At 40.6% G+C, this 25,157-nt stretch overlaps 1 protein-coding gene across 2 annotated transcripts in view; it reads right to left on the reverse strand.

The window, feature by feature from the left end:
- Positions 1 to 2,935: 2,935 nt before the first annotated feature.
- The window catches only part of LOC121437516 (integrator complex subunit 6-like), a 52,967-nt gene continuing 30,745 nt past the window's right edge, over positions 2,936 to 25,157 (reverse strand). Inside the window, exons 8-18 of one of the 2 annotated variants that reach the window (XM_041637383.1) lie at positions 23,219 to 23,371; positions 19,102 to 19,234; positions 15,387 to 15,481; positions 14,318 to 14,428; positions 11,885 to 12,103; positions 10,596 to 10,719; positions 9,073 to 9,215; positions 8,464 to 8,698; positions 5,803 to 6,177; positions 4,285 to 4,378; positions 2,936 to 3,882 (exon numbers count right to left, since the gene is read on the reverse strand). In XM_041637383.1, coding sequence (XP_041493317.1) covers positions 3,774 to 3,882; positions 4,285 to 4,378; positions 5,803 to 6,177; positions 8,464 to 8,698; positions 9,073 to 9,215; positions 10,596 to 10,719; positions 11,885 to 12,103; positions 14,318 to 14,428; positions 15,387 to 15,481; positions 19,102 to 19,234; positions 23,219 to 23,371 — 1,791 coding nt within the window. In that variant the 3' untranslated portion in view covers positions 2,936 to 3,773. The remainder of the gene's footprint in view (positions 3,883 to 4,284; positions 4,379 to 5,802; positions 6,178 to 8,463; positions 8,699 to 9,072; positions 9,216 to 10,595; positions 10,720 to 11,884; positions 12,104 to 14,317; positions 14,429 to 15,386; positions 15,482 to 19,101; positions 19,235 to 23,218; positions 23,372 to 25,157) is intronic. The other variant, XM_041637384.1, reaches the window with a different exon arrangement.

Here is a 25,157-nt window from a genome sequence, read left to right on the forward strand (position 1 = left end):
ACCAGGCTGGCCTTGAACTCATAGAGATCCGCCTGCCTCTGCCTTCCAAGTGCTGGCATTATCTTTATTTACACATAATCTTCCTGCTTTTATGCAGCTTTTTTATCCGTGTTTCCTTTAGCTCTTTGCTGTCTAAGATAGCTAACTTAAAGTGTCTCTATATTAAATCCAGTTACTATGCCATCTTAAAAATCATGGCTATATCTTGAAAAGGGTTGCACAAGTGTACACTGAAGCACCACCAAGCTCTCCTACTATGTTTCCATAGCTTTTTACGTTATTCCACTTTCGTTTTGGTTATTACAAACCCAGAACAATACTCCAACTAAACACCCCATGCTAGCAAATAATGTGTTGCTGCTGTATGACAAGACTTTTCCTAGGAAGTCTATACACATCTCTACTCACCCCAGGCCAAAGTACAAATACCACCAAAGTCCAACATGATGAACCTTTGAGTTTTATTGAGATTACTTACAGAAATATGACGAGGGGTTACTTACAGGAGCAGAAATGACTCAAAGACTGTGGCATTGCCAAAGCCCACCCCAGCATGGGTGACAGCTCACAAAGTTGGGAACCTGGAGCACACCACACAGCCTGCAGGCATCTCAACAGGTTGAAAAGTGTCCATTGCAAGTGCTTCAGTCTATGTAAACCTCTATCAGGTAGCTTCGCTGGTCTGTCTCTTCCAGGCAGCCGATCTGGTCCAAGGGTCTTCTTTGTAGCTTGTCTTTCCAGAGAGTGACTCTTATTTACTCTGATGAGGAGAGGCCTAGTCAGTCTGGTCAGTTTCAGGGACTGCTTGAAGCTATTTTCTTTGTTTACCTTCTTTTAAGGAGCTTTCCTGAATGATGGAATTTTTTCAATCTGGAAGGAACCTACTCAACAGCAGATACCATTTTTGTTGTTTCTCAATGGGGTGACATAGACTTCCAAGCATTATAGACTAGTGTTACTACTTGGCCATCCTCCAGAACTTGAAAATGAGATTCCATTCTTAAAGTAAGTCACAGAACATGGAAAAATCAACCTGGTACTTACTTGGGAGCTTCACCCCTATTAGCTAGCATCCATGGGGCTAGAAGATGCTATGCACGTTGCCAGAAAGTAATCCTCAAATCTCACTTAGATGTGAACCCTGCAAACTACAACAATGGGTGTGACAAGATGTGCCCACTTATGTAATGGTGGCACACTGTGGGAGTAGTCAATCACTTTCTGACTGGACCCAAGGCCACTCCATGAGAAGTAACCCATGCCCAGTACTGTGCAAGTAGCCAAGGATCTATGACTGGATAGGTCAGAGGTCCTAGGGAAGAAGCTAATACTATTATTCTTCTCAATGGACATAGTACAAAATTTCCTCCTAATGCCATGCTATACCGTAGATCAGTGCACCCTCTCACCTCTCATCAGAGAAGTTTATTGCAGCAGATGGTACTTAACAGAGCTACTCCACTGCTCAACATGCAAAAAATAAGAGACTGGAGTACTCAGTCCTAAATGATAAATTATATATATATATATATATATATATATCCCTCCCCACAATGCTCAGGGATCTTTGGGGAAAGAAAGACCATGAAAGCCAGAGAATAACACCAAGGAAACTGTCATCCAGACATAAAGGGCAGATACACAAATGAGTTAACAGCAATTGCAATAGCATACAAAAGACCTGTGCAAGCTCCAACCAGACAAAATCCCAGCACGGAGGGGGAAAGGTAGACACGAAATTCTACCACTAGCTGAGGAGCTACTGGGCATCTGATAGTTGCTGGCAGAGGAAGAGTCAGTTTTCTTTAAGGATGGGACTCCTGGGTAAGTTGACCACACACCAGGTCAGGCTGCACGCCCATGACCATCTGGGCCACACATACTGGACTTGATGGGTAAAGAATTAAAAAACTAAATCTCAAAGTTGGGTGGGAAGAGATGTGGGGTGGAGAGGGTAGGAATGGGAGGGCTTGGCAGGGGTGAGTATGTTCAAACTATATTTTATGAAATTTTCAAAGGAAAAAAGAGAAAAACCCTTTGGCTTTATTTCAGAGTTCCAATGAATTTGATTTTGGCAGTTTTCTCTCCCCAGATACTTGCAATTGGGAGGGCCTGGCCTCCCCAGACCCTTCTGATATCACCATTCAATCCTGTGAGTTACGCTTCCAAGATCAACTCCTTTAACATTTAAAACAAATATTCGTTCATTTATGTAAATACACACATGTGCTTGTACCAAAATGTGCATTAAAAAAGTCAGTGGACAACTTTTGGGAATTGGCTCTCTCATTTTACCATGTGAGTCCCAGGGATCAAATTTGAGTGACCAAGCTTGGTGGCAAGAGCCTTTACTGCTAAGCCATCTTATGGGCCCTCTTGTTAACATGTTAATTTGTTTGATAGTGTGTTGTGGAATATTTGTTTAAGTATGCAAAGATATGTTGCATTTGTTTAACTATGTAAAAAAAATGTGTTGCTGTTTTACCTTAATTGCCTAAGACACCTGATTGATCTAATAAAAAGCTGACTAGGCAATAGCGAGGGAGAAGGTATAAGTGGGACTTCTGGGCAGGGAAAGTAAGTAGGAGGAGGAATTTAGGGCATAAAGGAAGAAAGAAAAAGAGACACCAGGAAAAGGCTAGGAACCAACCAGCTAGACTTGGAGGAAGCAGAAAATCGAGTCATACATAATGAAAGAACGGTAAAAAGGCCCAAAGCAAAATGTAGATTAATAGAAACAGATTAAACTAAGTTAAAAGAGCGAGTGGGATAAGCCTAAGCTAAAGCTGAGCATTCATAATTAATAAGTCTCTTTATTTGGGAGCTGGTTGGCGTACCAGAGACAATTCTAACTACAATAATGTACAATTGTTTTTCTAAAAGGAATGCCATGACAAGAGACATACTAGAAATGTATTACCAATAAACTTTTGAAAATCAATAAAAGGATTTTATTTCATATATGCAAAGTGAAAATCTCTTTGATCACTTACATTTTTACAAATAAACAACAATACTGCTCCATATAAATTTTTATATAAACATCAAAGAAAATATACATATTATTTTTCCTTTTAGTGCTTCCAAAGCACAAAATGTCCAAGTCTACCTGAAGACTTTCTGTTGTCACATGCAAGAACAAGTGTCAGAGGTCAGTGAAGCCTCAGGTGCACTCTGCAATCTTTCTAGACACAATGGAAGAGCACTGGAGGTAGATTGCTTGGTTACTCTCCCTGCCCCTTCCCAGAGACAAATAAGTTACCTAAATAGCAGCTTTTTACTCTTTGATTCCAACTATCCTGAATATTACATGGTTTAAAAGGCACAGCTAGAAATTGTGGAAAATTCTGTTGAGCACATGATGACCACTTTGATTCTACACACCTACTTGTTCTACTGGACACAACGAGGACACTAGGCAGTGCTCTCCTTGCGGGTGGCCCCTGCCCACTCAGAAAACGTCTGGAATGGTAACGCTCCAATGAGAGAACTCTATTAGCTGTAACAGGAGCAGCAATGCTGTGTGATTTCACATCGCTTTTCCTAACTGGAAAAATAAACAATGAAATAAAAAAATACTTTCCATTATAACTCTTAAGGCAGAAGCCCAGCTTTACTTCCAGATAATCATTAAAAGCTCTAGTCAAGCGCTTTTCTTAGCCTGAGTTAGGTCATTCATTCCCTTCACTCAAACATTCTAGAGGGCTTCAGGAAGGTCCCATTCCAGCCTACAGCACAGAAAAGGCGTTTCTTTTTCCTCACTTGTCTTGGTATTAACATGATGATCTGCTGTTGATGTGATTCACATTGTTAAGAAGGGGATGGGAATCTATTTTTTCTAGTACCTTCTCAAGGTACTGAATTAAGACTCTTCTTTTAAACCTGAAAATAAAAAGAAATATTATTGACCATCATAGAAGACTTGACAGCGTGCAGAGTGCTGTGTAGTGTGCAACCCAAAGGAAGTGTAAGTCACTCTCATGCAAAGGTATGGCTTAGCAAATGTGAGGGCCATTCTAACACACACACACACACACACACACACACACACACACACACACACACAAGCTAGGAGCCATGAATCAGGACTCTGGTCTTTCCATCTGAACACGGTAGGAAGCAGCTTTAACTCTGAGTGGGGACAAGTGTTTTCTTTCACAGATTAAGGCAGAGCCTATTCCCCTCTTTGTCTTTCCTTGGATCCTACAACTAAAGTAAACAAAAGAAAAGAAAAACAATACCCAAAACAATGAGAAAACCTTTAGAAGTTTCGTTTACACCCACCTTGCAGCTTCCTTGATGGTGAACTCAACAAACTGTTTCTTCGTCTCCAGAGGTCCCTGCACTTCTTCAAGCAAAATGAAAATCCTTTCATACTCTGGTGATAGTACAAAATTCAGTATTATAAAAATATGAATGAGAAATAAAATTCAATCATGCGTCCTCAGAAATCATTCCTCATAGGTAGAAAGTCATAAGCACAGCTGGTATGTTAAACACTAAAATAAAAATGTCTACATACATTCATGAGAGAAATTCTTATAAACAGTACTCAAATGAGGTACACTGAACACTGGTTGCCCCAAACTGCCCTAACCCATGAAGCCTGTGAATTTATTTCCATATATGCTTTATATGCTGATGGAATTAGATTATGGATATTGCGTTTGTCCCGGTTTACGCACAGGGTTTAAAGTAGCCATAATATCCTTTTAAGATGGAATAGTATAGACATTTGATTGCTTCTGGAAGAGGGAGAATCAATTTGTTTGAGAGTATTGCCCATGGTAGTGGACGACCTTGCACCCAGGAGTGCATGGTAGATTCAACTAGTTACTAAAAATAGAGGAGAGGAAGTTGAGAAAGTGGGAGGTGGGGTGGATCTAGAAGAGAGGAGTTGGGGATGAATATGATCAAAATCTATTGTATACAGATCTCAAAGATTAATCTAAGATTATAATTTTTTCCTTCCTTTTTTTTTAAAGATAGGGTTTCTTTGTGTAGTCCTGGCTGTACTGGAATTCTCTCCGGCCTCGAACTCAGAGATCTATCTGCCTCTATCTTCCCAGTGCTAGGATTAAAGGTGTATGCCACCACCACCTGGCTAACAAATGGAATCTTAAAGGTCAGAGAGAAAAGACATTAAGAACAGAAGTGGAAGCCAAAGGAAAAAAGTATTCTGCTGCTGAGTTGATGCAGGAAGGGACCACGGGCCCAGCAAATGCAGCCAGCCGGCAGAAGCCAGAAAAGGCAAGGAAACAGACTCTGCCTTTATCCCTGAGAAGCAGCACTGGCCTGCCAGCTTGCCTTCACTTTAGTCCAGGGAAAAATAGTCTGAAATGCAGAGCTGTGAAGTAATCAGCTTGTACTGTCCAAAGCGATGGGCATCTGGTAACTTGTTAAAGCAGCAAAATGAAACCACTATAAGTTAAGGCCAGAAGAATCACTTTAAGTCATGTGAAAGCCCAAGACTGACCAAAAATTGTATGGCCAGACTCTACTCTGGAACTTAGGGTAGAGCTCAGTTGGTAGACCGCCTGCCTAACAAGGATGAGACTCTGGGTCCAATCCTTAGCGCCGCCTTAATTGACTGTGGCAGCATATCCCTGTAGTGTGAGCACTATAGAGTGAGTTAGACACAGGAAGATCAGGCAATATCAGCGGTCTGGACCACGTAGAGAGTTCGAGGCCAGCCTGAGCTGTATGAGAGCCTGTCTCAAAACCAACAGTAGAAATCTCTCGAGAATGATACAAGAGGGATTCTCCCATTGCATTTCTTAGAGATATTCCATCGCCACTTACTCCGTCCGAACTTTCGAACTTCCTTCATCAGCTGGTGCTTGATGTCGGCATTGATGCCTTGTGCCATCGCAGGAGTGATTTGCATTGAATTTGGCACAGTTTCCAAAGCAGACGCCATGGCGATTTTTCTGTCATCTACAGAAAGACCGCAGCTTTTGTCTCCTCCTAGGAGTAAACTGTTACTAGGTTTGTGAATGAGTCCGTCTTTCCTGAGACCAGTAAAGTCATCGGACAGTGAATCCAATTGGTTGGATATAAGGCCATCTTCTGCCACATTCATAAACTCTGCCGGAGCAGATTTTAATAAGAAGCCATGGGCTGCGCTTTGCCCATTTTCCATCTTCTCTTCATGGAGATCATGAATGACAGCGGCATCTGGAAAGCAAATTAAGAAGTTGAGCTGTGAAGTGAGCACATCATATCAGTCCCACAGGTACACCTCCATGATCCTCAGCTTCAAGAAAATGATGAGGAGGACAGAGCAGACGGCGCTCTGAGACTCTTCCCACTATGTATGCATACAGAAATCAAGACACTAACTAAGCACTCACAGGTCCCCGGCGCTCAGGGCTTAATGTCAACCTGAGAATTCAAAGTCACATATAAACTGCTACCCTTCCCTGAGTTTGAACCCCTATGAATTGTGCATACCATGCGCTTCCTGGGTAAAGCAAATATTCTGAGAAAACGGAAATGCCTACTAAGGCGGAACAAATTCTCTGCCCTCATCTGCTGATGGAGGTGGGTCTTGTATCTGTCTGTTGCTTTCATTGGTTAATTAATAAAGAAACTGCTTGGCCTTTAATAGGACAGAAAATTAGGTAGGCAGAGTAGACAGAACAGAATGCTGGGAGAAAGAAAGCTGAATCAAGGAGTCGTCATAGCTCTCCTCTCCAAGATGGACGCAGGTTAAGATCTTCCGGTAAGCCACCATCTCGTGGTGCTACACAAATTATTAAATATGGGTTAATCAAGATGTGAGAGTTAGCCAGTAAGAGGCTAGAGCTAATGGGCCAAGCAGTGTTTAAAAGAATACAATTTGTATGTTGTTATTTCGGGTAAAGCTAGCCGTGCAGGAGCCACACTACAATCTGCTAAGCAACTGCCTATCTGTAGATGATTCTGCCCGTTTCCCTTTCGACGGCAGAGTAATTATTTTTCCGTTCGTTCTCAGGCCAATTCCTCTATGCCATTTGCTTATCTTCCACTGTGCCAGGCACCAGGGCAGCAGCTGAGAATCTGCAGTGAACAAGAAACAAAGGAACTGACCCTGCCTGCCTTTACAGAACCTACAGTGTCACGGGGCCATTGGAGAGGAACTAAGAATGAGCCACGGCACCCTCAAAACTGCTTTCATTTGAGGAAAGACAGAAATAGGGCACGAGAGAGGGCTGCCAGGTGATGGCAGGATCTTCTGAAAGGATGCCAAGTTGTAGCGAGGGCAGGAGTAAGCCAGGGGCAGCAGAGTGAAGCTCTGGAACTAGAGGTAAGAGAGGACGGTGGTGTCAGGCTATGTGGAGCTGTGTGGACCAGGGTGAAGAGTCAGGCTGTATCCTGAAGGTTCAGAAATACGAAGGATGCATTTTCTGTATGGATGTGGCATGCTTGTATTTATCTGTTGACATCTTCACTCGGATTTCAAATCGGGAGAGAAGATGGGTAGGAACTAAATAAGAATTAGATGCAGAGAGGCTATCTAAGAAGAAAAACTTGGTAAAACTTCATGGAAGCATGGAGTGAAGGAATGGAGAAAAATAGTAAGAAGCAGGAATTGAATTGAATGTCAGATTACCTCACCCTGTTAATGGTCGTATGTCCAGGTGCCAGCATGAGAGTACGTGATACTCAGATCTTCCTGACTCTGGCTCAGTGACTTTAAGTCACTCAGCACTGACAAAACAGTATGAGCAACACTACATTCTAATATATGGTTTTTCAACCCTACGAATCATTAAAAATGACATAGCTTTTCCAGTAGAGCGAGGGATAACTTCACTAACTGCCATGCAGAAGGATGCCAGCAGAGCTCCTCTAGAGAGATGCAAAGCAGGCGTTTACTTGTACGACATCAAACAGTACTGTCTGTTAGACACTGTGGTTAAATACAGGCTTGAGAGCAGAGGAACAAACTGAACTGTAGTCTAGAGGTGTGAATATTAGGAGTTGTTCAAATAGAAATAGAGGAGGGCATGAGCAACTGAGCCCAAAACAACCGAGAGGGAAAGGCAATGAACGGAAAACACGAGTGATCTTGAGAATTGTTTCAGTGGGGTCAAGGAGAGAGACCCCAGAATTACCAGTTCAGTCACGAACAGGGGGCAACATCACAGAGAGCTCTTAATAGTGAACCTACTTAGACACTTAGTTTATCTTCCTGTCTTTTGAAGTTGATCCAAATGGTTACAGCAGGCATGCTTAGAACTCCACATTTTTGTACCAACATGTATTAATCACCAATTATGACATTAATACCACTTGTTAATTACTACAATTATTCATCTTCTTCCTCCATTCATATGGCTAAGACCACTGAGTCAGGGTCTCTGTGTCCTGGAAGGCCTGTTGTGCCTACCACAGATGCTCTAATTATGGTTTACTTAATCAACAACAAAAAAGGAACCCAGGAAGACAGACAAAGTAAAAACAACCACTACTCTGTACCTGGATGTACAAGGGTGGGTTTGAGGAAGGTTGGACAAGATGGGAACCATGAGGCTGAGAGTAGTCCCTTTCCACCCAGATGGTTGATGACAAGAGGAGGTGTTTGTGGTTTCTTCAACAGCAGGGGCATGCTCCGCCTTCTCTTAGATGACATAGGACTGTTGGGCTCTCCAGGACGCTTCACTTTGTTTTGTGGCCCTACCACAAACTCATCTGCTTCATCAATCATCATTCCCTTAAAAAAAATCAATGAACATATTTCATTCAAAACACCAAGGTCTACTATGTACTCAACAAATGACAGTTATTATTGTATTCAACTAACACAACTGGGTACAGTCGAACAACTCATGGAAAGAGCCATGTAGGCCTGGGATGCCACCTTCAAAGAGTCTGCCTCAGCATAAGTCAGGGGGCTTCCCACCAATGCCTCATTTGCCTCTTCTACTGACTATGTTCCAGAACAGTCAACAGTATCATTATGGGAAACAAGCGAGATCCATCTACACATAGGTCCTGATGGCATTTTTAGCTCGGATTTGTATACATCTGGCTAACAAGGATAGCGTTACAGTGAAAGTATCACAGACACAGAAATGGGTATACTACCTTTTTATCTTGCTTAAATGGATTGCCGAAAGTATGCAGTCTTTTTGGTTGATCCGGATCAATCTCTCGGAGTGGTGAAGCCAGCATCTTTAGATACTCCTGATAGTTGTCCATTTGTGCAACTGGGACACTATGAAGTGAATCTGCAAAATCAGCAGCAGAGAAACGAATACTTAGAGCTGAAGTATATGGTCCTTTTGAAAGGACATTGTCATAGCTGGTTCAGCAATGTGTAGTTTAGCATTATCGTCTGAAATCTCCAATCCAGTATCCCGGGATCTACCACCACCTGTAGGATCTAGCATCATCATCATTTATACCAGTCAGTGGTCTACAGTCACTATACTGCCTACGGGCTCACTTCACAAGGACTAGAAACTCCTTTACCTTCCAACACCGCATAAAAATGGGCTGGCCTCATGCATGCCATCATCTGAGTTCAAAACCCTGTTGACATTCTGCACTCTGAAGCACTGAGGCTCCATGGTGTTCTAGTGTTCTCTTTTTCTATAAAAAGATTCATGTTCATTTTATGTGTCTGTTTTGCTTTCAGGTACATATGTGCACTGCACACAGGCCTGGTGTCTGCAGAGTCCAGAAGAAGGTGCCAGATCCCCTGGAACTGAAGTCATGGACAGTTGAAAGCTACCCAACATGTAGGTGCTGGGAACTGAAACGGGGTCTCTTGTAAGAGTAACCAGGGCTCTTCAACAGTGGGCCACTGCTACAGCCCCTCTCTCTGTATTCTGGAGCAGGTTTGCATTCTTTAGCCCAGGCTGGACTCAAATCCATAGACTCCTCCTGCCTCAGGCTCTTGAGTACTGAGCAACCATGCCCAGCTCCTCATGGTATTCTCTTGTCACAAAGAAAATATTACCCTCTGAGGATTTGATTAAATATAAAAGTTGTCTTCCTAGGAAGCCTCTGTTCACACACACACACACACACACACACACACACACACACAAAGTATAATATCAGAGACTTGGCTAGGGGGTTAACTCATTTTTTTTTGTGGATAAGTAAACCCATTCAAAATTAACAAAATAAAATGAAGAAAAATTGCAAACCATCACAATATTCCTGTTTATCTGGAGTTCATGACTTTTGAGGGAAGTAGGTATTCACAGCTGACTTTTTCCAGAGGCAGCTGGGCATGATCAATGTCTGAGTGTACAGGTTTGGAAATCTGACAGACCTAGGTTCCACCACTTTGCAATGGGCTAACCCTGCCTGAGCAAGCTACTACAGTTCTTGCTCTTCATTTCAGTGCCTATCAGCTGGGCATAAAGTCAGTGTCTAGCTGAGAGTTTGAGACTTGCAAGAGCGAGCACGCAGAACAATGGCGATGGCGGTATGGCATGCTGATTAATACACACCTGAGGGGAAGAGAACCAGGGAGATGGGGGGGGGGGCTTGAGTGAATGGGAATACTATGAGCATTAACAAAATAATTCTGCAATAAACGCTGTCATGCAAGTCATGTCTGCTATTAGCCTAAGAGCATTCCACTGTTAGGTTACCTTCATCTTGTCCAACAATGAACTTCCGTGTTCTCAGTAGATTGGATCTCATTCTGGTCAACTGGTCTAAAAGTCCTCTACGTGGAATATCATAAGCATTTCTATATGTCTGAGGTTTCACATCCTATGTTAAATGAAACAATCTCAGTTACTCCTAAGGCTTTTAAATAACAAAATGTAATACCTAAGCCTCTTAAAATCTTATTGAAGAGAACGATATTTAATACAGCCGATTATTGCTAATTTTTCCAAGTAGAAAACCTTCTGTTTCTTGTTCTGAATGCTAACATATCCAGAAGTCATTAAAATCACTGGGGAAATAATTTTCAAGCCTATCATTTAAAACTCCAAATCCCAAGGTTTATATATGCCTGTCTGTAGCTGTCTGGCAGGACTGCTGCTTGTCACCTGGATTGATTCCCCCTGCAGTCAGGGAGGTAGGCTGCAAGAGTCTCACTGCAGGATGACAACTGCAGACTGCACAGCCAGTGACATTGGCTGCAGGCCCAGCTGCAGTGCCTTTGGAGTCTGCTGCATCCCTGAGCATGAGCCAGGGTGCTGATGGCCAGGGCCTGACAAGTACAGCAGGGAGGGCCAGCTCCGATCCCACTCGCTTTCTCCGCGAGAATGCACGCTTCCTCCGCAAGAATGTATGCATGCTTCCTCCGCGAGAATGCACGCTTCCTCCGCAAGAATGCATGCACGCTTCCTCCGCGAGAATGCACGCTTCCTCCGCAAGAATGCATGCATGCTTCCTCCGCGAGAATGCACGGGGCCAGAGTTTTCCTGCGGTCTGGCTGAGGCATTCTCTAAGCTGCACGGAACCTACTTGCTACTAGTCTGTCTGTCGTAGGTGCTAGATCTACATGGCGGCCTGCCTATTGCAGTTTCCTTTCTAGTTTACTTTTTATAGCTGCTTACTTCCCATTCCTACCAACCAATATATCTAGTACGTTTAATTTCATTTTGGTATCTGCTGGCAGAATAATCTCAAGATAGTTTCACTAATAATCATTAATTCCAAGTTGTGCATGGTAGCACACACCTTTAATCCTAGAACTCGGAGGCAGAGGCAGGCGGATCTCTGAGCTTAAGGTCAGCCTGGTCTACAAAGCTAGTCCCAGGACACACAGAGAAACCCTGTCTCAATAAAGCAAAATACAACTAACAAAACAACCACTACTACTAATGATGATGATAACAACTCCGAAATAGGCCATTATTTCAAACTAAAGCAACACAAACCAGGCAAAGTCAGATTAAGGATGCCTTTTAGTGGCACAAGTTACCTTGTTGAAGAGCCCTATTTGGAAGCCAGCAAATTCTTTGGTAGTCAGTTCCATCAGTCTCGGTGCATTTTCCCCTATGATTTCTTTCAACAGTTTTCTAAAGTTTTTATTGTGAGCCAAGGCCAGGCCACTTGCAGAATAATTTTTCACTTTGATACCAATCTCCTGGGGGGGTTTCTTCCCCACTGATGCTAGTATTCGCTCGGACTCTATTTTGGTCTAAAATGAAAGGACAGAACATGTTATCTAAATATCTACCACATCATCACCATTTTATTATTTAAGAAAAATACTTTAAGAACCACCCTGAACACTTTTCATGTGCGAATCACAGTTCCCTATGCTTCTCTGTTCTACCACGGCAAACACAGAGGGGACTGGAAAGACAAATGACTTCATGCAAATTGTCTTTGCTAGTGTCAAAACTATGAACGAATCATGGAGTAAATAGAAACCATGGGCAAGAATTTCATTCATAGACATGAAAAAGCACATATTGTTACTGCAAAATCTAATCTAATTCAACACATTTGGTTTGCATCCAGACACAAAGGTTTAAAACTCTATATTCATACATGTAACTTATTGCTTAAATTCAGATCATATAGACTGGCATTGTATTTGAAAACATTAAAAATGTTTTTTAAACAAATTATATTATCCAATAAATCTTATAAAAATAAAGCTTAATTTAACAAATGTTACTAAGCAAATATTTTTAATGTCTACTCAGCAAGTTTATCATTCACAAACACTGGGAAATCCCCTTAATAGACATTGTATCAATTAATTTTCCTTGAATAAGTTAAAGCAGAGCATTTGGTATATTTTGTGTTTTAGATACATCTGAGATGGTTCAAGGAACACCAGTGATATAGATATTAAATTAGCAATAAGAGAAACAGAAATTAGCAATAATCTTTTCTTTTTCTAAAAGACAAAATTCCATCAATGTTCAATAAGCTTAATAATTTTTTATTTCTTATGTATTGGCCAGAGATATTTATTTTCCTAAGTCATTATTTGGAATATATATGCTTCAGCAAATTCTTAAGTCATGAAATATGAGACAATAGTAGATACAGGGTCTGTTTCCTTGAATGACTTTGAAAGCTCATTCAATAAAAGAATACAGTTGTCCCAGAAGGTCCCAGCACTTGGATTAATTTCAACTCTGTCCACTTTTATTCCTTTGTGGCCATACCCTGACAAAGCCTTAAAGGCCAAACATAAACATCAAATTAAAAAAAATCAATAGATCAATAGAAAGATAAATAACCAAGGTCTTTACAACAACAACAACAACAAAAATCTATTAGCAGAGAGGAATGCGGGTTAGGGGGACTTGTTAGGTCAAAAATCTGGGCTTGTCTTTATTTTCTTTTGCACTTATGAGCACGCTGGACTAGTATGCTTCTGTAAGCTTTAGAAGGTGCTTTAAGGTTTTGGTCATTCCTAGCAAGGCCTGTCAGCATCCCAACTATGTAGGCCTATAGGTCCCTTAGAAAAATTTGAGATACTTTGTGTAATATTCAGTTTTCTAAAGGCCAAACTTGCAAACAGACTCAGCTGGAAATGCTGTAGTTGCTGCAAATGCTACTTCCTACTTAAAAAAAAATGTATGTGTGAATAAGAGCGTTACACTGCTGCATTAATTTATCGCAGAACACAACTGTATGCAGCAGCGCTCTAACTCGGTAGTTTCCAATTATCTCCATCCTACAAGAATGGTCTAGGTACAAGTGAGAAATATGATAAGGAGGGCTGAGTGGAAGATGAGGTACTAATAGAGAGGGTCAGGCAAGGGACAAGGTGAATAATGGTGAATGGGGTGGGGTCTAAAGGAATAGACAAGGGCAAGAGAGGAGGAAGAACTCCACTCTTCTGCTCCCCTCGGGGCCTATCACCCTCCAGGTTGAAGAACACTGGTCTCATGTCCGCCCTGCCGCTTCTCCAGGGAAAAGCAGGCAGTTGTTTATTTAAGGGCTAGCATGTGAGTTTAAGAACTTAACATGCTGCCTGAAAGCGATTTCAGGCAAGGCATATTGAACCACACCAGACCTTGGTGTGCTGACTCACAAAAGGGGGAGGCTCTAGGCAAGTGAATTGAGGAGAAACTAGTTGGAGAACAGACAAAATATGACCCACAAGAGAACCCTATGAAGCCTCTGCCCCTCTTCGGCCACAAAGTATCAGCCAGCATATGAAACTGGCAGGCAGAAGGAGAAATGGCACAGCATCAAATGATACTGACAGACCCTTAACTGCATTTAATGGTGAAGCTAGAAGCCATAGAGAATCACATTATTACTAATCCATAAAGTGTAGAGATATATACACATTTAAGTTGAAAAGTTACAATTACACTAAAGAATAAGGAAATGCACTTCTGAGGGCAAAGGAGTTTGGTTTGTTCGTTTTTACCAATACTACCTGTTGGCTGAGTTTTTTAAGGTAAGAGATAACACTGTAACTAAGTCCACAATCTAAATTATCTGATATCAGATTTGGAGCTCCCATCATCCTTAGTGCTTTCTTTAATGGCTATAAGGAAACAAAATACACAACAGTAAGAATAGAATAAATCTTAAATACTCAAAAGTTCAGTTATAAGGGGCAAGGGGACATGATTCATTTCTTAGAAGTCAAGGTGCTGCACATAAAACCAAACATGGAACATTAAAAAGTGGCAATGAAAATAGCAGAGAAGTAAGGAGCAGAAAAAAAATCAGAAGAAAATGGATAAGAAGAGCAACTAGCAGCCAATTCAAACAAGTACATTGCTTTCGGTCTTAACCCCCAACATCGACTCACTTCCCATAGCATATGATTGCAGAGCCCACACTTGCCATGATAAAAAGCAACACAGCCCACTTTCCCCTCCCAGCAACACCAATGGTCCCCTCGAAGACTCTGCCTTTTCACCTCTAGAAACTTGGCATTAAGTTAGGACAGCAACCCCTGAAACGGCCTCGATCGTCTCCATTAGGATTACATGACGAGTTCAGATCATTTTCTCAAAGTATAAAAGCCAGAATGAGGCCACGTCATGCTTTCTTCTCTATCGCCAATGCCCCCCCCATCATGTGGTGTCAGGATGTAATTTAATTTCTTCCAAGTTTTGTTTATGTACTGAAAAGCCACATTGAGTTTCTAGAGCTCAAAAGGGAAGGTGATGTAACATGAATTGAGACATATTTGCTGTTACATTCCAGAACTACAGTTTTATAAGGTTAGTTTTTAATAAGAGAAACATAGATGTGCTCATAACAATGACCATGGCAGTTAAAACTAAAGGAAACAGAAGCACAATGAATGCTTTTTTGTGCGGCCACTTCATCTCCAAACTCTTTCATATGGCTCGAGAAGACAGTGGCAACACAAATATTCGTAAAGTAAGAAGAGTTAATCTTCTTGCAGGGGTAAAACTTTGGACTCCTTATTTCTTACGACAAGAATCATCAGGGCCAGTTAATATATATGTACACACACAAATACATACTATTAAGTAGTACGGAGGCAGGGTTTTTAAGTAGCCGTCAAAAGCCTGTCGCCACTTCACATTTGGCTTAAGCTTGTGAATTTTAAACAATTCATCTGTAACACAAAACCAAGGGATCATGTTAGTCCAGAGCCAGCTTACAAGATCTAAAATCAAGCAACTAACATGTAGAAATAGGAGCTGATTCAGGCCAGATGAACATTCATCGCAATTTATCTGGCTGTCTTTCCTGGTCGTTGTAGCTACCAAAGTTCCATATAGATAGATGGTCTTCAAGTTACAATAGTTCAATTGAAGACTCTTTTAAACTTAAAGATCGTGGGGTACCCTGCCCTCTCTTAGGACTGGAGGGGGAAGGGGGAGGGTGAGTGGGGGAGTGGGAGGGAAATGGAGGAGGTGGAAATTTTGAATGGTATTACTTATAAAGCAAAAAATAAAATGTTTGAAAAAAAAAGATCATGGGGCACCACCACAGCTGGCTTAATATGACTCTTGAACACCATGGGCACCAATATAACTCTAGATATTTCCCTTAAATATGCAGACATTGCCTATCTCTTAAAATATAAATATAATTATTTTAGTACTCTAAAAATACATATTATACATATGGCATGAAAACTTACAAACACCCTCTTTATTTCCTTCCAAGTGTGAGAAAAAGATTTCTACCTTACTAATTCAAACTGGTATCCCCAGCTATCAAATCTACCTGCCATCCATCCGTACTGTAAAGACAGCAGATAGTATCAGGTCATCCTGTATTGTTCCTCTAAGCTCCATTAGGCAAATATTTTACTTACAGAGGGAAAAAATGCATATGTTCTCTCCAAATAGGTCTATTCTTTAAAAAGTACTTTGGTTAAGAAAAGCAACCGGATATTTTCTTCTTTTTATTACCCTAATAAATTATTTACTCCCTGTGAAACAAATTTTAATAAATTTACAGTCATAAAAAGTAGGTATTTTGTTCTTTTTATTTTTTGGCAGTAGAAAGCAAAAGAAATCAGAAGGTGTCCTTGATGGAAGCCCTCAGGCTTTTGACACACAACTCTTGTCTTGACAGAAAGCTACAGAAAGTCCCTGCTATCCTGTGCTGGTTCTTAAGTCTTTTGGGAATTCTGTGGAGGTTTGAAAAGTCTACAAGAGCTGGGCTGTAGCTCAGGGGTATACCACCTGTCTAGTCTATGAAATGGCTTGTTTTTGATCCCCAGCACTGGAAAAAAAATGAGACAAGACATAGACTACATCAGCTTCGAGGCAAAGCATTTGCCATTGCTCAGTGATAAAGAACACTAACTCGCTCCTCTTCCAAAGGATCCGGGTTTGAGTCTCAGCTCAGAAGAGCACACAACTTTCTATACCTGCTGTTCTAGGGGAATCTGAAGTTCTCTTTTTGGCTTCTGTAGATATTACGCATGCATGTGGTACATAGACAAACATGCAGGCAAAACACCTCTTATACAGAAAATAAATTCTCTTTTTCTAATTTATTTATTTATTATGTATGCAGTGTTCTGTTTGCATGTATGCCTGCAAGACAGAAGAGGGCACCAGACATTCAGACAAAACACCTCTATACATAAAGTAAGAAATTCTCATTTGTTTGTTTATTTATTTATTTAGGATGCAGTGTTCTGTCTGCATATATGCCTGCAGAGCAGAAGAGGGCACCAGATCTCATCTCATTACAGATGGTTGTGAACTATCATGTAGTTGCTAGGAATTGAACTCAGGACCTCTGGAAGAGCAGTCAGCGCTCTTAACCTCTGAGCCATCTCTCCAGTACCGCCCCTCCAGCTGCAAATAATAAATTCTTAAAAAGAAAATAAAAACTAAAGGTATTACTTATTCTGTTTATCTGATCTGTTTACATCTAAAAGTCTCTACTATTTCCATCCTTGTCCGCATAGAGAGCTTGAGGCCCGCTGGCAATAAGCAGTACCATAAGACAGAGAAGAAGCTAGAGATGTAAACACTATCATGTATTATTTGTCTTTCTGAGTCTCCTTGGTTTCCTAGCATGACATTCTCCAGCACAGTGCCAATAGTTAGCAAGAGTGGTTTGTACATAAATATTTTACTCGGGGAATAGATCTTACGGCATATACTTTCATTATAAAAATAACAACAAAAGGGAAGCTTTTTGAAAGACATGAATAGGGCGTGTTTAGGGCAAAAATTGGAGTGATGTTTCATTGCTGTACACTCACAAATACTGGAGATTAAATATGTGTAGCTTTTTGTATGCCAATCCCAGTGCAATAAAGTGGATCAAAAGGACACTGAAAAATAGAAAAATAACAACAGTCTAAATGAAGATTACTCTATTGTCTTTACTATGTATTCGTGGAAATTGAGGACATATTTGAAAAAAAGGATAGATTAATACATAAAATAGAGATATATTAGTAATTTAAGAAGGACTTATTTATTTCTATTTTAGGCATCTGGCTGTTTTGCCAACATGTATGTCTGTGCATCTCGTTCATGCAGTGCTCTCAGAGGCCAGTAGAGGATGTCAGATTCCTTGGAACTGGAGGTCAAGGTAGTTGTAAATTGGTGAACCTGTGTCTTCTGGAAGAGCAGCAAGGGCTCTTAAAGGCTGGGCCACCTCCCCTGCCCCTTTATTGTAATCTTACCGTCCTCTAACATACAGCCTATACTCTTAGAAAGAACGTATGTTCAGGCTGGACTAAGAAAGAAAATAACTTAAATATACAAAGCAATCATGCTGATTGCTACTTTCAAATTTCTTAAATAGGAACTTAAATACTGCCTTTTAAATTCATCGTACATTAATAGTACTGTGATCAAATTTTTTAAAGGTTTCATCTTTTAAGCAGAAACTTAGAAACCCTCACATCCCCCCAAAAGATCCTCAAAACTTTACAACTAGGAGGGTGTAATGAAGTATATTACTCTAAAAAGATACCGCTCTCCAAATAAAGAGTACACATTTTTAACAGCATCGAGTAATGGCTACTTAAGTTGTTCCTTTAGAATTTTGTCATGAAATCAATCCATAACTTCTAAACCTGCTTAGTTGAATTGACTCTTGTGCCTCTCTTTCTTCTTCACTCTGTTTTTAAAGTATGTAATATTCTGTGGAGAAAGGAGTGTAGTACAGTCAGTAGCCTCACAGAAGCCCTGGCTTCTAACGAAAGCCATCCAATTCCTCTCCAACAAAAGCCCTAGTTTTAGAGCTAGAGAGACATTTGGGAAAGTGCTGTGTTTACAGTTCCAGATAGTCATTCAGCAAGTTCCAGATAGACCAAGACACTGGGTTTCAAAAACCAAAGTGGAAGGCGATTCACAAACCCATCTGACATCGACCTATGGCCTTCACACACACTTACATTAAGTGTGCACACGCGTGCATGCACACACACACCCCATCTAGTTTTCTGGGGGCATTCGAACTCATCTACAGAAAAGCCAAGATTCTCAAAACTGGAGAAAAGAGGGTGATTAATGGAGTTTGCAAACGTGAGGAGCAGTTAAGGTCAGGTATCTCATCTATTTCAGTTATAAGCAAAACAAGAAGAAAGTCAAAGAAAACGAAGTTCTAGCTTTCCAAATTAGTTTTCACACATTTATTATGCTAGTATTGGTTATTCTGCGATGGAATTTTAACTGCTCGTTAATTTCTTATCTACCAGGTATTTTTTTTGCCATATTTTAAAAGTGACTAAGTAGCACATATTTTACTCACCTAAAAGAGGAAGTAAAACTGGGTAGTTGTAAGGCATCACAAAGAGGTTTACACAAGTTAAAGTCGTACTAGCTTTTAAATAACCAAATGGATATCCAAGCTCATTGTATTTTCCACTGCTGGTGACAATCACCTAAGAAGAACAGGGAGCAATGTACAGTTATACAGTCATTATTTTCTGTAAAGCCAAACTTACGGCAACACTCCACAGCAACATCTGTGGCCCAGCAATTCAGAAAATAGACTAGGTATTTTTGCATAGGGTTATGTAAAAATAACATGTTAAATGGGCATATTCAAAATACAGCCATTCAATTATATTACAAATTAAAGCAGGTGATACAATAGCCACAGGACACATCAACAATACCCAGAAATTCGCTTGGTAGTGTAATGAAAAATGATGCTGAAATAGTATTAAGAATGCCAGCTTCCCGAAAGAACGAGGCATGATTACAGGAGACCTAGAACAAAGGGACTATGGTTCCATGCCTAAAGCATACATTCCAAAAAGAAAGACCATTTAAAAGACTGCATAAAGAGTCCTCATGTGTACTGCTTATTAAATCTTGCTGTTTCCTTATTTAGTCATTTTTCACTCAATAAGTAATTATAACCTATTACAAGACAGAAACTATTGCAATCTTTCTGAGGCAGAAAGGAGATGCTTCGCTTCAATCCCAAATGCATTTTCTTGGCTACATCAACTTAAAAGACTGGAACATGGATTATACTCACATAACCATTTTTTGATTTATTTACTGGTACTCCTGAGTTGGTATGTACTATTTGTAAGCTTCCATACACTTGATAAGCTGTGCCAGAGTCCTCCAGTCACCATGCTTTCTCTGTGTTCCCTGTGTAGACCCTGACTCAAATGAGGACACCCAGTATAAGCTTTTAGAGGCCCGGGTCTATGCTTCCCAAAGACCTTTGGTAGGATTCCTTAATGACAGCAATTTGCCATGCTAGTTTTTTTGTAATGGCTATATAACCTACCGCTCAGGAAATTCTTCTTAAAGCTAGTTATTATGAAAATGTGCCAGGTATTGTGGCACATATCTTTAATTCCAGCACTTGGGAGGCAGAGGCAAGCAGATCTCTGCAAGTTCGAGAATAGTCTGGTCAACAGAGTGAGTTTCAGGACAACCTGGGCTACATAGTGAGATCCTGTCTTAAAAAACAAAGAACTAACCAAACCCCCCCCCAAAAAAAACAACCAAACAAACAAAAAAACAAAACAAAAATAAGAGAAAGAAAAAGAAAAAAAAATCTCAGCTGGGCGGTGGATCTCTGTGAGTTCGAGACCAGCCTGGTCTACAAGAGCTAGTTCCAGGACAGGCTCCAAAGCTACAGAGAAACGCTGAATGAAAAACAAAACAAAAAAGCAAAAAACAAAACAAAACAAAAAAACCCCTCTTATGTAATTGATGACTCTATAAAACATTAGTGCTAAATGTGATTCCTAGATTTTTGTTGCAATTCAAACTTTAAACAGACAACTATAATAAAATAGAGTGTCTTTTGTTTCCTAAGAAGGAGAAATGATGCATCATGCAAAGTAAAGAAAAAACCAAATGTGTGTGTGTGTAAGTGCAGGTGCATATGTATTTATAAGTGCACATGTATGGACGTGTGTAGAGGCCTAGAAGTTACGCTGTGCGTTGTCTTCAATTGCTCTCTGCCTTATGTTCTGAGACACGATCTCTCGGTGAACCTGAAGCTCAACAATTCAGCTGGCCAGGCTGGCCAGAGAACTCCAAGTGCCCTGTCTCTAGCTCTCTAGGCTGGAATGACAGCTACATGTTCTTGATGAGCATTTAAATGAGTGCTGGGGATTGAACTGCAGTCCTAGCAGATGTGGGCAAGCCCCTGAGCGAGCCTTCTCCCAGCTCTAGAGAATACCTTCTCTACTAAGGTCTTAGGAAACGTCCTCGCTCCTGGTTTGTTCTTATTCAGTCCCACTGATCAATCAGATCAGATTACTACAAGATCAGGACAAAGACTATGACATTTGAGAGGCTGTGGAGGAGTCAGGACAGATTTCTCAGGTTTCTTTTTTTAATTTTTTTTTATAATTTATTTTTTATTTTGTGTTCATTGCCTACATGTATATCTATCTATATGAGGGTATCAGAAGCCCAGGAACTGGAGTCACAGACAAGTGTGAGTTGCCATGTTGGTGCTGGGAATTGAACCCAGGTCCTCTGGAAGAGCAGTCAGTGCTCTTAACCACTGAACAATCTCTCAAGCCCCTCTCGGGTTTCTTTGAAGAAGATTTAGAAGGAGTATGCTATATAGAATGAAAGTTTATTTGAGAGAAAAGATGTGATTTGTAATTTTATTTAATTCTGTTGTAGAAATTCAAACCAAAGTATTGAAAAGAAGAAGTTAGTCTTCTATTGTCTACATTTCTAGAATTTTAGGGGTAAGCAAGTACATGGCTTGGTGAATATTCCAGAAAAACGACCTACGTCAAGAAACCCAGCAAGACTGGCAACTCCTTCCTTCCCTTTCTGGCCACTACCCTGCAACCCTCAGGAGGAAACACTACTCTGCCTTCTGACAGAGAAGTTCATTTCAGCTGTCTGAATAGAGAAAAGTACAAGTATACAATGGGTAATCTTTTTTGTTTGGCTTCTGTTCAGTATTGTAGTTCTGAAACTTTTTAAATTTCTTTTTCTTTTTGAACCAGATTTTCTCTGTGTAACAATCCCGGCTGTCCATGAAACTTGCCTGCCTCAGTCTCTCGAGTGCTGGGATTAAAGGCACATGCCACCACCACCCTGTAGTTTTGAAATTTTGTTTCTTACCCCTTCACATCCTTGACTCAAACTTGTTCCTTTTCTTTTGAACTAGCCTTAGTATCTTAAGAGAATTAAAGTAGCTTATAGATACAGTGCATCAGTGGTCTCACATTTTAGAACAAAACAGGTAAGTTTCTGAAAGTGTTCCCTGTGTCAAGAGAACCTAAAAATAACTGACTGGTCCTGTAGCTCAGTCATAGAATGAACATCCTTGTAATGTGGAGCTTTTTTGTATCTAAATAAAAAAGCCACGATTTCAAAAGTCTAGAATTTTACAAGTCAAACCCATGGACAAATCTACGAAACCATGAGCAGATCCTTCTGACTGCAACACAGCACTTAGAAGAGCGAGCGTATGGTACCCTGCACTTGCTCATCTCAGAAAATCCCAGTTGACCAACCCATCAGTGAGGCTTCTACTAACCACACTACTGTCTCACTGCATTATACTCATGCATAAAGGAATGTCGAGTTTCTGGTTCTTGGCCCCAAATATACAGGACTTCTCATTTCTCAAGTTCAAAATAAGAGCCAGAGAGTCTTGCTCATACCTTAATCGAATCACACCCCATAGCTTAATGATTCGTAACCTGGGGAACAGATAAGAATGGGTCTACCCAACCCCAGCTCCTTGAATGCATGGGTTCGTCAGATTCTACTTCCATAAATGGCAATGTACAGTATGTTAATGGTTCATACCTTTCTAAAATTATTCTCTTGGCTATGTTGTTTGATAGCCTTTAAAAAATACAATGTAATTATTACCAAATTTAAAACATTTTAAAATAATTTTTGTAAAGATTTTACAGTTCTTATTTTTTAAAGATTTTATTTATTTTTATGTGTATGTGTATTTTGCATGTATGTATGTATGTATGTATGTATGTATGTATACCACATGCATGCCTGGTGCTCATGGAGGCAAGAAGAGAACATCAGATCCCAGGAACTGGAGTTAGAGATGGCTGTGAGCTACCACATGCCACGCCACGCCACGTGGGTGCTGAGTCCTGAACCTGGATCCTCTGCAAGAGCATTAAGTGTTGTTAACCACTGGGCCATCTCACCAGACCCTTATTAGTCCTGGCTGTCCTGGAATTTACTCTGTAAACCAGGCTGGCCTTGAACTCAGGGATCTGCCTGCCTCTGACTTCCAAGTGCTAAGACTAAAGGCTTGGGCTACCACGCCTGGCCAGTATGCATTCTTAACTACTGCGTTATCTCTCTAGACGCCCCCCCCACACACACACAATTTATAACCAATTTCCAGAATGAGTATAGACATTTGGATAGTAGGTAAGGATAGCTACCTGCCAGCAAGTATGAGGAGATTTTCTTTCCAGAATGTACTGAGTTAAGGGAGAAGGTTCAAGTTCATATTTGTCAAAGGGCAGTTTATCTATAACCATTGGTTCACAATCGACACAAGAAAACCTCACAACAGGATGAGATGTTCGTGGAGGCTAAAAAAAAAGGAGGAAATACGATCAGATATCAAGCAAATGCACAATTGTAACCATTCTGAAAGCCCGGTTACATTTTTGGCAAACCATCACTAAGATACAGATTAGTATTTTAAGAGTTTCTACAACTTTCTTCCCCTCTGACTCCTACTTGGGATTGGAAGAGGGAAGATGAGCTAAAGCAGAGCTAGAATTGCAGTGACGTAATAACTGCATTGATTGTGTTAAAGTAACCCTTATGGTCCATATGATGGACTCTCACGTTCAAACCCATTTTGTGAGCTTTAAGCATTCATGAGTGTCGGTCTTCGATATCAGGAGGTTAGATAATTGAGATACCACTGGACAAGGAGAACCTCTGGACTTTTCTAATGAGTTTAGGCTACTAAGAAGCAAATGGAAAAACAGCAAAGGTACGGAAGGACAACATACACAATGATAATACTCAGATGCCCTGGTCACAACTTCAGGGCCTCAAAGGGATTTTGTAGCACTGCTCATACCCACAGGTTTGTTTTGAATAGCTGAAACTGAGGGTGCTTTGGGTGAAACTTCAAAGGTCTGTGTGTTTGGGGCACCACAGTAGACTAAGGGAGAAGTGAATTTATCACCAGGTTTGTCTAAGTAGAGAAAGGGGGGGCAAGGGCTCAGAAAGGTGGGAGGCCAGTACAAGCATGATGAAAGTGGCTTGCCTTCCTTTATGCAAAGGGGAAACGAATGCATTTGGCTTTATCATTTATAAACTTATAAATGCTTGAGAGTTGACAAAAACGGCTCTTGAGTGAACTACATGCAGGGGTATGGTAACACAAACTGTGTATAAGTTACTGGAAATTTCTATGATTTTAGCTTTCCCTTCTTTCAGTTTTAGTCAGTCTTGTGAACTGTCTCTGATTTCTTAGATCTGAATATCTTTAAAAAAAATAGACAAACACCTGGATGAAATTCCCTTGCTAGCAACAATGAAACAAATCTGCCACTAAAGGGGTTTGAAAGGGCGATGGGCTGACAGGTTTACCACCTCAGAGCCCTGGGGGAGAGAAGAGGAATAGTTTCCCTCACCCATACAAGTCGATTAAAAGCTGTCTGTTCCTCAAGCCTTGTATGACTTCTGAAAATCTAAAAGCCCAAACCAGTAGCCTGGGAGAAAATACAAGTCACTGTGGAAATTGTTAGAACCTAAAATGCAAATTAACCTGAATCAGGCAAGTCGCGCACTAGAGGAGCAATGCTAGGGTTGTATTCCCCATCCTTAGCCAGGGACCACACAGGAACTGCTCAGGCCTTCTTTCCTTGAGGACATGGAGCAGAGTGTTTTCCTAAACACTATCCCTGAAAAATAGTCAATTCAACTGGTACTAAGAATAACTATGACATTCAATTCTCTTCTACCAAATGCAGTTACAAGAAGACAAACCTTTGCTTATAGATAATTTTCTAAGCATTACATAATTACTAATCATTGAAAAGTAAATGGCTCACCAGGGTACTTGGGAAACTGAGTAAGAGCAGCTGTGAGTTCAAAGTCAGCCTGGACTACAATGTGAGAGCCCTTCTTAAGTTAAAAAAACAAATGTGAATTCATATGAAAGCAAAGTGCTTCGATTAATAACATGGAATCAATAGAGTTGTCTATCAATAGATGGATAAATGATACATAATGGAATTTCAGCCATAAAAATGAAACTGTCGCTAGGTGTGCTAGCATACGCCTTTAATCCCAGAACTTAGAAGGCAGAAGCAGGTGGCTCTCTGTGAATTTGAGCCCAGCCTGGTCTACAGAGTG

Source organism: Microtus oregoni, unplaced genomic scaffold (assembly GCF_018167655.1).
Source record: "Microtus oregoni isolate MIOR12 unplaced genomic scaffold, Mior012 000052F_ref0000163, whole genome shotgun sequence".
NCBI lineage: Eukaryota > Metazoa > Chordata > Mammalia > Rodentia > Cricetidae > Microtus > Microtus oregoni.